Source organism: Xyrauchen texanus, chromosome 7 (genome assembly GCF_025860055.1).
Source record: "Xyrauchen texanus isolate HMW12.3.18 chromosome 7, RBS_HiC_50CHRs, whole genome shotgun sequence".
NCBI lineage: Eukaryota > Metazoa > Chordata > Actinopteri > Cypriniformes > Catostomidae > Xyrauchen > Xyrauchen texanus.
The window spans coordinates 3,700,498-3,713,484 of NC_068282.1; the positions used below are offsets into that span (position 1 = coordinate 3,700,498).

At 37.1% G+C, this 12,987-nt stretch overlaps 1 protein-coding gene across 1 annotated transcript; it reads left to right on the top strand.

The window, feature by feature from the left end:
• Positions 1-271: 271 nt before the first annotated feature.
• On the top strand, positions 272-12,960 carry ctsa (cathepsin A). The gene is made up of 15 exons (XM_052131173.1): positions 272-381; positions 750-910; positions 1,119-1,230; positions 1,777-1,827; positions 3,136-3,222; positions 4,018-4,173; positions 4,478-4,569; positions 4,661-4,745; positions 4,834-4,925; positions 5,983-6,061; positions 6,136-6,284; positions 8,084-8,159; positions 8,243-8,332; positions 9,912-10,013; positions 12,121-12,960. The coding sequence occupies exons 1-15, from the start codon at positions 358-360 to the stop codon at positions 12,202-12,204; spliced, it is 1,440 nt and encodes a 479-aa protein (XP_051987133.1). The 5' UTR covers positions 272-357; the 3' UTR covers positions 12,205-12,960.
• The last annotated feature ends 27 nt before the right edge of the window (positions 12,961-12,987 follow it).

Below are 12,987 nucleotides of genomic sequence, written 5' to 3' on the forward strand. Positions count from 1 at the left end.
CTATTTTTATTATTTTTAACTTTTATTTATTTATTCATTTATTTAAAAAAAAAAAAAAAAATATATATATATATATATATATATATATATATATATATATATATATATATATATATATATATATATATATATATATATATATATATATATATATTTATTTATTTATTTTATTTTATTTATGTGGTCATTTATTTTTATATTTATTTATTCCCACATATATTTATTTCCTTATAAAAAGGAAAGAAAAAAACTTTTATTTTGACAGATTGGACGTGTGAACGTCATGTGACTCGATCACGGGAGAGTTGCAGTCACATGAGTGTGTTTGTCTATTTAAGAGTTTAACAGCGGGTTGTCATGTTTATTTCCACACCTGGAAAGGTAAGACTAGTACAGTGAAAGAAAATTTATTTCACTGGTTTTTTTTTTTATTTATTATCATCATCATCATCATCATCATCATTAGTAGTAGTAGTAGTAGTATTTATGCCTGTTTATTTCCTAATAAGGTAAGGTAAGTCAAAGTGCAACAGTCTTCAATTCCTGTATAGTACTCTGGCTAAAATTACACAGAAGTTCATAAAGTTTTCCATTTTGATGTTGCCTGCTGAAACCACTAAATTTGCATTGTTTCTCATAAAACCTTTAGCTGAGGCTGATATGTAATGTTATGATCCAGGAAGTTTCTTTGTATTACAAGGTTTGGGAATGCAGGTTTAAATAAACTGTGGTCTGTTCCTCTGTTTCAGATGCATCTTGTGTTGGTTTGTTTGCTTTTGGGTGTTTTGGAGGTTTCTGGAGCTCCAGATGCAGATGAAATCAAATATCTGCCTGGACTTCCGAAACAGCCCAGTTTCAAGCATTATTCTGGATACTTCAATGTGGCGGACAATAAACACCTTCATTACTGGTGAGTAACTCATTTACAGTACCACAAGAAGATTTTTGGCGTTTGCAGTCTCGAACTGCATGTATAATAATTGTACAAAAATTTGAAAATATCTTTTTTTGTTTCACCTTGCTTGACGTTTTACACCGTCTACTCGAATTTTGTGTTTTACAGTTCACCGTTCATTGTTGTTACTAAAGCATGAATGTCTTTTGTCGCTCTTTATCAGGTTTGTTGAGTCTCAGAAAGATCCAGCGAAGAGTCCGGTTGTTCTGTGGCTTAACGGAGGACCAGGATGCAGCTCCTTGGATGGTTTTCTCACAGAGCACGGACCATTTCTGGTGAGAATTCATAGTGCTGGATTGATTGACACTTATAGGGTGTATTTTTAGGGGTCTTCTGTATTTTGGAATTCCATTTGGTTGTTCTAGTCTTGCAGAAATTACATACTTCACCTTAAAGGCAGATTAAAGACCTTGTTTGTGTTTGTTTACATTTGGATTTTTACAATTGCAGTTTGAATTAACGAACATTCCGTTGACTCATTTGAACGTTCCGTCAATGTAAGTCTATGGAATTTTTGGAGTTTTAATGGTCCACTTCAATTTAAATGTAAAAAATAAATGGCGCCCTATTCTAGAACAGTCTGACGGTCTGTGCCAAGTTTGTTGGATGTAGCTTGATAAGTAGTTACAATTGATAAAATGGGACTTTGTGTAGGGATTTTGGAAAAAACCCTACAACATATATCAATAGAATAAATGTTAAGGCAACTTGGATTACAAACACCTGGAAAAATGGTACTTCATCGGTCAAAATGTGTGGGAACCTTGTAACTAAACTACTTGTGTGTGCTGCGTGCATGAACCTGTCCTATTTTTCCACAGATCCAGGATGATGGTGTCACTCTAGAATACAATCCTTATTCTTGGAACAAGGTACAGATTCAGTTTTAACACTTTAGCACTGCTTTTTCACTTCTGTTCAAAACAAAGTAATTTCTATATTGTGAAACAAGGAAGTAGAACCAATTTTCATATTACACAGCATTTACATTGTCTAAACCATCACACTTCCTATAAGCAGTCACAAGGTTTCAAATTATTCTATGTATAAATTCACAGCGAGACCACTCCAAAATGATCAGTTTCTCTGGATTTACTATTTATAGGTATGTGTTTGCGAATAATGAACATTTTAGTTTTATTTTATAAAGTACTGACAAAATTTCTTCCAAATGGGGAAGAAATTTGGGAAGTGTTCAGAAATCACAATTTTGTGGAATGACACCGATTTTTAATCACAGCTGTCTTGCATCTTGGCATGCTCTCTACCAGTCTTTCACATTGCTGTTGGGTGACTTTATGCCACTCCTGGCACAAAAATTCAAGCGGCTCAGCTTTGTTTGATGGCTTGTGGCCATCCATCTTCCTCTTGATCACATTTCAGAGGTTTTCAGATAGGGTTCAGGTCTGGAGATTGGGCTGGCCATGACAAGGTCTTGATCCGGTGGTCCTCCATCCACACCTGATTGACCTGGCTGTGTGGCATGGAGCATTGTCCTGCTGGAGAAACCAATCCTCAGAGTTGGGGAACAGTGTCAAAGCAGAATGAAGGACGTTTTCTTCCAGGATAACCTTGTACTTGGCTTGATTCATGCATCCTTCACTAAAACTAATCTGCCTGATTCCAGCCTTTCTGAAGCGCCCCCAGATCATCCCAGATCCTCCACCTGGTCGTCTAATGGTTAGACGGAGACCTGGAGAGGCCTTCAAGCCAGTGTCTCGCACCCACTGTGAAATTGTGGAGGATCTCTGATTATGTGGGGGTGCTTCAGCAAGGCTGGAATCGGGCAGATTCGTCTTTTGTGAAGGACGCATGAATCAAACAAAGTTATCCTGGAAGAAAATTTGCTGCTTTATGTGCTGCTTGGAATATTTCTGTAATTGCAGATCTCCTGGGATTTTCTCACACAACAGTCTTGAGAATTTACTCTGAATGGTGCCAAAAACAAAAAAACATCCAGTTGGGGGCAGTTCAGTGGATGGAAACGCCTTGTTGATGATGAGAGGTCAACAGAGAATGACCAAACTGGTTTGAACTGATAAAGCCTACTGTAACTCAGATTACCGCCCCGTACAATTGTGACGAGGGGGACCTACACAGTATTAGGCAGGTGGTTTTAATGTTGTGGCTGATCAGTGTAAATATACTCTATATGGTATGGTCTTTTTTTTTTCTTTCAGATTGCAAATGTTTTATACCTGGAGTCTCCAGCAGGTGTCGGGTTTTCCTACTCTGATGACAAGAGATACACAACTAATGACACCGAGGTATGATTCAACTTGGATTTTACATTTACAGGTTTTGCCACAGGCACTATAGCAAGCCAATTTGCTCAAAGTCAACATGAAATCAAAATTGACCATATTTACTTCAAAATAAACTGGTTGTGCTCATCAGTGTACGCCATTTCAAAAAGCCATTTTGGCTGTTGTTTTAGGCTACTATTGTAGCCGATGCAGCCTTTCTGAAATCCTGCCAATATTTCACATCGTAATGCCAGTTAATGTCATAATCACTTTACACCATAATTTTTTTGACACTCAGCAATGTGTCACATTACAAAATAAAATGTTGGGTGAACAGTTCACCCAAAAATATGATGTGTCTAACTTTCTTTGTTCTGCAGAACACAAACAAATATTTTTAGAAGAATATTTCAGCTCTGTAGGTCCATACATTGCAAGCGAATGGTGGCCACAACTTTAAAGCTCAAAAAGCACATAAAGGCATCATAAAAGTAATCAATAAGACGCCAGTGGTTTAATCCATGTCTTCAGAAGAGATATGATTGGTGTTGGTGAGAAACCGACTAATATTTAAGACTTTTATTTCATTTTTTTTTTTACTATAAATCTCCATTTTCAAACAGCCCTTCTAAGCACTCTTCTCTCCTAAAGAGTTCTTTTAGTTTTGGTGATTCACATTTTTCATGTTTGTCGCCACCTACTGGGCAGGGGAGGGGAATTCATAGTATAAAGGACTTCAATATTGATCTGTGTTCACCCACTAAACCATTATGTAAATAAGCAAGATAGTAATTGTATTTTCCTTGGCTTTTCCAGGTGGCCCTGAACAACTACTTGGCTTTGAAAGCGTTCTTCCAGTTGTATCCGGAGTATGGTAATAATGAGGTTTTCCTAACTGGAGAGAGTTACGCCGGCATCTATATTCCCACACTGGCTGAGATCGTCATGGAGGACAAGAGCATTAATTTACAGGTAGGAGGAACTTCCTGTTCATTTTACTGCCCAAAAACAAATACTTTTGTCCTGCTCTGCTGAAACATTTTCTTAATCAGTATTTTTGTCTTTTACCACCTAATTTTGCTTTAAGTAAATGTTTTATATATATATATATATATATATTTGGGGGGATAATTTGCCAACTTAAAGATATTTTCTCTAAAAAGAAGTCTTGATATCGTATGCAGTATTGCTTCTGAAGAATATTTATATATTTTGCTTTATTTTTTTAGTTTGCGGTCTCATTTTATGTCATTCTGTATCCTGATGTGTCTTTTAGGGTATTGCTGTGGGCAACGGCTTGTCAAGCTATGAACTAAATGACAATTCCTTGGTCTATTTTGCATACTACCATGGACTTCTTGGGACCAGGTACAGTATTTTGTGTCACCTAATAAGTGATAATCAGGCACAAATCAAATGTTCTTCAGAAAATGTAAAAAAAATAAGTTTTGTTTCATAGCTTGTGGAATGCCCTGCAGACATCTTGCTGCAAAGATGGAGTATGTAACTTCTACAATAACGAGGATATGAACTGCTCTGCTAATGTAAGTGAAACATTTACATGAGACGTATAACATGTGCTATTTATTTTTTTCACTTATTGTCTTTTTTCTATCTTTCTGTTATATTCAGGTGTATCAAGTACAAATTATTGTCTACCAGTCAGGACTGAACATGTATAATCTGTATGCACCATGTGCGGGAGGTGTTCCACAGAGAGCAAGGCGAGTATGGACCTGTTGAATGAATCTGAACTCTGAAATACCCACTTTGACATGAATCTACAGTGGGCCCAAAAGTTTCGGACTAGTTCTGTCTGTCGATTTAAAATATTTAATTGCATGATATTTTGCGAGTGCTGGAATTTATCCACATTTTGATGATTCGTGCCATTTTGAACTCTGCGAATCATCTATATATCATATATATATATATATATATATATATATATATATATATATATATGTATATGTATATGTTTCATTTTCCTTTTAAAGCATGATTTTCTGTAAAGCTGCTTTGAAACGATGTGCGTGGTGAAAAGCGTTATACAAATCAAAATGACGACCTGACATTAAAAGCGCTTGCAGAGAACATCTTGTTTTTCTTATAGCTCTGGCACTGTGCACGTAACAATACTTCAACTGAAATGCTGATGCTTCATTCCAGTGGGTCGTGTTAATGCGGTTTATCACAAAAGTCCCATTTGGGTTTGTTTTTTGCATAACAAATATGATTAAGAGGTCCTTTTTCCAGCACTTAATCATTGGCACACTGCACTAAGATTATACACTATTCCAACCAGTGTTTGGCACTCACACAGAGCTCTATAAAATGGCAATGGTAAATTGTCTGCACTTATATAGCGCCTTTTTAACCTTAACGGTATTCAAATCGCTTTACACTGCGACTCATTCACTCATTCATACGCCAATGGTGGCAGAGCTGCCATGTAAGGTGCTAGCCTGCCATTGGGAGCAACTTGGGGTTCAGTGTCTTGCCCAAGGACACTTTGGCATGTAGAGTCATGTGGGCCGGGATTTGAACCACCAATCCTGTGATTTAGTGGCCGACCCGCTCTACCAACTGAGTCACTGCCAGTAATTTTGATCAAAACCAAGTGGCATCCGTAAACAAATGATTCTTGAGCTTGTCTCAGCCATTTTTGCTCAGATGCTTTTAATCAACTGTGGTCAAGGTTAAATGTTAAAAAAATTGTGGAATACAGCTATTTTGGAGTTAAGTTCAGAGTGTCATTTTTGTTATGTGTTCTGAATCCAGCATTGAAAATGGGCAGTTCGTAATTCGAGACCTGGGCCACCACTTCATCAACTATGACTGGTCAAAAGCGTGGAATCAGGTAATGCAACAAGCTCATGTGTTGATGCCTGAAAACTATATAGATAATCACATGAACACTTCTCTTTTGCTCAGAAATTCCGAGGTGTGGTCTCCCTGTTTAAGTCTACGAGGCTTGATCCTCCATGCACCAACTCCACCCCATCTACCCTGTACCTGAATAACCCATTAGTGAAGTCTGCCCTCCACATCTCACCCAATTCTTTGGACTGGGTCATCTGCAGGTCTGTTCAGCTAATTTTATTCAAAATCTTAAAGTAAGAATTCACCCAAAAAAGATAATTTTCTCATTTATGTTCAACGTTGTGCCATCAACTCAAACAAAATATTTTTTTAAAGTATATTATGATATTAGAAAGGACATAAAGTTAATGCATATGACTAAAGTGTTTTTTTTTTTATTTGCCTTTTTTTGTGTACGCTTCCATAATGCAGTAAGACAATGGCATAGTGAGGTGTGTCTTCATGAAATTTGAGACCCTCCCATTGAAATCCCAACACTAGTCAAATGAGACTCATTACGACCAGGTTTTACCGATTAATCAGAGCCGATAGTTGCTCCATATATTTTGCCTGTCGTCTTGTGATCAAAGTAGAGGAAGACCGTTATATCGGTTTTACCGATTAATCTGTGCCGATAATTGCTTTCATCACAGGGAGTCAGGCAGACACCAAGTAGAGGCAGACCGATATATCGTTTTTACAGATTAATCCGTGCCGATAATTGCTTTCATTGCACTGATTCAGGAAGACCGGTTTTACCGATTATTTGGTGATGACTATTGCTTTGTTTCGCCTGACTTCTTGTGATCAAAGTGGAGGAAGAATGATATATCGGCTTTGCAGATTAATCTGTGCCAATAGTTGCTTTCATCACAAGGAGTCAGACAGACGCAAAGTGGAGGAAGACCGATATATGGGTTTTACCGATTAATCGGTGTCGATAGTTGCTTTGTGTTTCGCCTGACTTCTTGTGATCAAAGTGGAGGAAGACCGATATATCGGTTTTACCGATTAATCTGTGCCGATAATTGCTTTCAACACAAGGAGTCAAGCAGACACAAAGTGGAGGAAGACCTATATACCGGTTTTATGGATTAATCTGTGTTGTTGGTTGTTTTTTGGAACTATCGGTTGTTTGCACAAATGTATGCCGATCGGTGTTTCTCTGTAGCAGGCGCTGTATTCTACCGTTAGAATGGCTTGGTTCTACAGTATAACAGCGGCTTCTAGAAGTAAAATAAAAAATATATCACTGACACCTGGTGGGGATTTGCTGTATCTAAATCTTTCATCATTGACAATATACATCCATATTGTTATCCTCACTTCAGTGTGTAAATATTGTTATTTTTATTAGATTATCAAGTGTTCTACATTAAAGCGAGGGCATGCAAAGAAAAATGCAAGTATGGAAATGTACCCCCATATCCTCATAATAAACCTTATTCCTCATAAAACCATATATATATATATATATATGCACAATTTTTTTATTTTATTTTGATTAATACTTTTATATAGAGCATTGAAATGGGGCTAAGCTTATTTCAAAATAAGATTCACCGCTGCGTTTCGGTTGTTTTAAAAGTCCTGCGTTATGTACCGAATCTTTATTTATCTTATTATTATTATTATTATTAAGATATTTTACAAATCTATTATTAATTTTGTAATCTTGTTACTGCTGTGTCTGTGCATAGTAAGAAAATATTAAGAAATGTAACTTCTAAACATCAAATAAAAAAAATATTAAAAATAAGATGAATCAGTTTTCAGCCTTTCCCACCACTTAATTACCGGTATCGGCGAAATCCAATCTCAGTCGACCTCCTAAATCAAATGACCCAATATGCATCTTGAGACCAGGTGTAAATGGACCACTGATCGAACCAAGTGTTCAATGTATAAATGTATAAATGTTTATACATCATGGACTGAATTTGGTTTGAGAATCAGCAAAATGCAAATGAGTGAAGAAATGGAGAGCCTTCATTTGAAATCATCCTGATTTTTCTTGCAGCGCTGAGGTCAATCTGAACTATAATCGACTGTTTATGGACGTGAAGAAACAGTACCTTAAGCTTCTTGGAGCACTCGTGAGTCATAGGATTTTAAAGGATTAATCAAGTATATCCAATTCTACCAGTCCTTGTTAATTTCTACAACATATTTTCAACAGAGATACCGTGTGTTGGTGTACAATGGAGATGTTGACATGGCCTGCAATTTCCTTGGAGATGAGTGGTTTATAGAATCACTCCAGCAAGAGGTGAGATTTAGCCCACTTTTAAATTCTGTTAGCAAGTCATAGTTTTCACAATCAGCATAAAGTCTGGTCCACATTGCAGTTTAATCTGGCGAAGAACCACCCACTTAGAGGGGAAGGATTTAATTGAAATAAAATGGCCAACCACAGTGATCTTTTTACGTGATGTTTATGGACGGACTAATTTGAAATTGATGCTACTGTACCATAGTAATACACATGTAAGAAGCAAAGTGGTACATTTGTTTCAAATAATGACTTTGCAAATTCTGTTACAGTTTTAAAAGGCAACACCGTAGAAAGGAGGAATTTGTGTTGAGTTTGTGGTCTGAAACTCTTAAAGGAATAGGTCACCCAAAAATGTTAATGCTCTCGTGATTTACTTGCCTTTTAAGCCATCCCAGAAGTGTATGTCTTTCCTCCTGCAGCAGAACCGAAATTAATATTTTTATAAGCATATTTCTGCTTTGTATGTCCATACAATGTAAGTGAATGGGTGCCATCAGGCTGCTGACTGTTTGACAGTCCAAAATCATATTTAGACAAACCTATCCATTGGCTTCAGAAGACAGTAATTGATCGACTTGAGTCGTGTGGATTACTTTTATGCTGCCTAAATATGACTTTTGGACTGTCAAACACCCAGCAGCCTGATGGCACCCATTCACTTACATTGTATGGATATACAGAGCTGAAATGTGCTTGTAAAAATCTTATTTTCAGTTCTGCTGGAGAAGAAAGACATGCACATCTGGAGTAGCTTGGAGGTAAGTAAATCATGAAAGGATTTTTTTGTTTGGGGTGGCGGTGAACTAACCCTTTAATATCTTTTGCCACTAACCTGGAAATCTTTGTCAAATCCAGAAACCATTTTTTTTCTAGAAATTGCTTGTATCAGTCCGGTACCTTGTAAATGTTTACCGTTTTCCAGCAGGCAGATTTTAAACCCATGCACCCTGACTCCAAAGAATGCATAATGCTAGCCCATCAGATTAAAGCTTGCAAAAACAGTCCATTGGTGGATGGAGCGCAACAGTCTGGTTCCAGAATTAAATATCCCATTCGTGTTTTAGAACCGTAAGTTTGTAGGTTGTTAATTGATGGTAAATGCTTATGCTGAAGCCATCAATCTGCATTATTTAAAAAAAAAATAATAATTTAAATGTGTTTTATAGCTGATTTTTTTTTTTTTTTTTTTTTTTTTTTTTTTTTTTTTGTGAAGAGAGATCCACCAATCTGATAATTGTGCAAGCGCAAATACATCAATTTAATTCGTTTACGTTATTTGCAATACTTCATGGGATTATAGTTAATTCCCTCAAGGAATACGTCATGTTCACAGTCTTGTATCTTTCCATTTTCTAAAACTTTTTTGCTTCGAATCAATGTTTGTAATGTTGTGATTGGCCTAGGAGCTTTTATATAAAGGATTTTATTAAATCCCTTTAGGTACAATACTTCCAGAACAAAGACCGCTGAAAAAGTGGGCGGGTACTGTTGCACTCTACTGACCCTAGGCCAAAATGTCTTGCCTTTTATATTATAGTGTAATCAAAAATCTCTTTGTCGTCTTCTACGATAGGTTCAGGTGCAGCGCAGAACTTGGATTTATTTCAATGGTGACACTCAGCAGGTGGGCGGCTTCGTCAAGGAATTCTCCAACCTCTCTTTCCTCACAGTGAAGGTAAGATCATAAACCAGTCGCAGGATAAATGCTCGCAACACTAGTGTATGAAAAACCTCCATTGATCAGACAGAAATCAGTGCATAGACACTACGGCTCTATTTCAAACTCTAGTGAGCTGCTTACCTAGACAGCAGGTTTTTTTTTTTATACATACAGTAGAAAGAAAAAGTATGTGAACCCTTTAGAATTAGCTGGTTTTCATTAATTGGTCATAAAATGTGGTGATCTCTTCATCAAAATATAGACAAGCACAATGTGCTTAAGCTAACAACACAAAAACTGTTATAATCTTTCACGTCTTTATTGAACACATCCCATGAAACATTGACATTGCTGTGGGAAAAGTAAGTGAACCCTTAGATTTAATAACTGGTCGATCCTCCTTTGGCAGCAATAACATCAACCAAGCTTTTCCGGTAGCTGCGGATTAGACCTGCACAACGTTCTTCTTTTCAGAACTTCACCTCAGCCATATCCTTAGGATGTCTGGTGTTAACGTCTCTCTTGAGGTCATTCCACACCATCTCTATTGGGTTAAGGTCTGGGCTCTTACTGGGCCACTCCAAAAGTGGATGTTCTTTTATTTATAGCCATTCTGTAGTGGATTTACTTTAATATTTAGAGTCATTGTCCTGCTTCATCAACCAACTACTGAATTTCAGCTGGCACACAGTCACCCTGACATTATCCTGTAGGTTATCGGGTAAACTTGGGAATTCATTTTCCCCTTGATGGTAAGCAATCTAGGCCCTGAAGCCATAAAGAAGCCCCAAATAATGATGTTCCCTCCACCATTCTTCACCGTTGGGATGATGTTTTCATGTTTGCATACGGTGCCCTTTTTACTCCATACGTAGGTAGTGATGCGTGTTCTTCCCGAACAATTCAACCTTAGTTTCATCGGGCCACAAACAATTTTCCCAGTAGCATTTTGGAGTGTCAAGGTGGTCTTTGGCAAACTTCAGGCGCACAGCAATGTTTTTGTTGGAAAGCAGCGGCTTCCTTCATGATGTCCTGCCATGGACACCATAGCTGTTTAACGTTTTCCATATAGTAGACTCATGAACAGAGATGTTAACCAGTTCCAATGATTCAGTCAAGTCTTTGTCACTCTATGGTTCTTGTTTACCTCATTGAGCATTCTGCAGTGTGCCCTTTGTGCTCCTCTTGGCTGGACAGCCATGTCTAGTGAGAGTACCTACAGTACTAAATCATCTCCAACTTGTCTAACGTTGGACAGATGAATATCTAAACTCCAAGATATCTTTGTAACCCTTTCCAGCTTTATGCAAAGCAACCATTCTTGATCATAGGTCTTCTGAAATCTCTTCTTTTGCGAGGCATGGTCCACGTCAGCAGATGCTTCTTGTGAATGTTAATCTCAATTTTTCAGTGCTTTTTATAAGTCAAAGTAGCTTTAACCCACACCTCCAATCTTGTTTAATTAATTGGATGCCAGGTTTGCCTACCCCTGACTATGTTGAAGTCATTAGCCTAGGGTTCACATACTTTTTCCAACCTGCACTGTGGATGTTTGAATGTTGTGTTCATTAAAACCGATTGTATTTGTTCATTATTGTAACTTGGATGATCAAACCAGATTTTATGACCAATTTATACATAAATGCAGGTAATTCCAAAGGGTTCACATACTTTTTCAAGCCACTATATGACCGATCTTATAAGTTAAGTAATGAAGCTAATAACTCACCCTTTATGTTTTGCTTTGTATAAGTTGTGTAAAAGATAAGCAGGTTTGTTTAAGGCTTATCAACCGATATAACAGAAAGAAACAAGCTTTTGCCATCCTTTTTTTTTTTTTTAGTTTGACTTCCGCCATATTTTGTTTCCGATTTAAATATTTTGTCGTAATGATGAATATGAACTTGGACATAGGAGCTTAACAGGTGCATTTGAAAGCAGCATAAAAACAAATGGCACAGAAGGAATGCAAGAGTACATCTTGTGTGAACGCCCCCTTAGAAGGCAGCTCACTAGAAAAATAACTTAAATACCTCCTATAGTAAATTTAAGTTTTGCCTCATTTGAAACAGTGAAATGCAAAAAGCAAAAGTTGAACTGATCAATTCATTTATTCTTTCAGGGTTCGGGCCACATGGTTCCCACTGATAAACCCATGGCGGCCTTCACCATGTTTACCCGCTTCATCACCAAGCAACCTTACTAGTCCACACTCAGGAATTTTTGCGGTCTTTTAAATCCAGATTTGCACTGACACCAGTTAAAGGTTTGCATAGTTGGACCACTGACTGTATTATGTTGTCACTTTGTTTTCTCTACCACTTTGGCGTCAAAAACGGATCAAATTATCCACCGTACACTATGTAGTTTAAATTGCTATTCTTCTGAATTGGATAATTAGATCATAATGGAGTGTTCGAGGAACTTTCAGTTTAAGATGCTGTTTAAGTGTTTGTCCATTTAAACTGAATCAGATCTATACAAAATGAGTGGATGCAGACCGTAAGCAGTCTATTGCACAGTTTTAGCTTATTGTGTCTATTAAATGTGAAATTGTAACTTTTTGTATTTTTTCCTTTTTTTTATATTTTGCAGCTGTATTGAATTTTCATGAATGGAACCAATGAATGCCTTGTTGCACTAATTGTTGCCTTTTTGTTCTGGTGTCATTTTATTCTCACTTGCTTAATGGTTTTTCAAATAAATTTATTGTACGAACTGTGGTACGTTTGTGCTCCCAACAGAATAAACTTTGGCTTTTTTTTTTTTTTTTTTTTGGTGATTTCTAGTCAAATTGATTTTTATTTAAAAAAAAGAGGTGCACGAATCAAGTTTAATCACATTTCAGTCATCCGAAATGTTTGAGATGCAACCAAAGTGTGTGTGTGTGTGTGTGTGTGTGTGTGTGTGTGTGTGTGTGTGTGTGTGTGTGTGTGTGTGTGTGTGTGTGTGTGTGTGTGTGTGTGTGTGTGTGTGTGTGTGTGTGTGT

Coding starts and splice junctions, on each gene's coding strand:
- ctsa (XM_052131173.1), top strand. CDS start 358: ATGTTTATTTCCACACCTGGAAAG. Junction 4,174..4,477: donor ACAAGAGCATTAATTTACAG/GTAGGAGGAACT, acceptor TGTGTCTTTTAG/GGTATTGCTGTGGGCAACGG. Junction 6,062..6,135: donor GGTCAAAAGCGTGGAATCAG/GTAATGCAACAA, acceptor TCTTTTGCTCAG/AAATTCCGAGGTGTGGTCTC.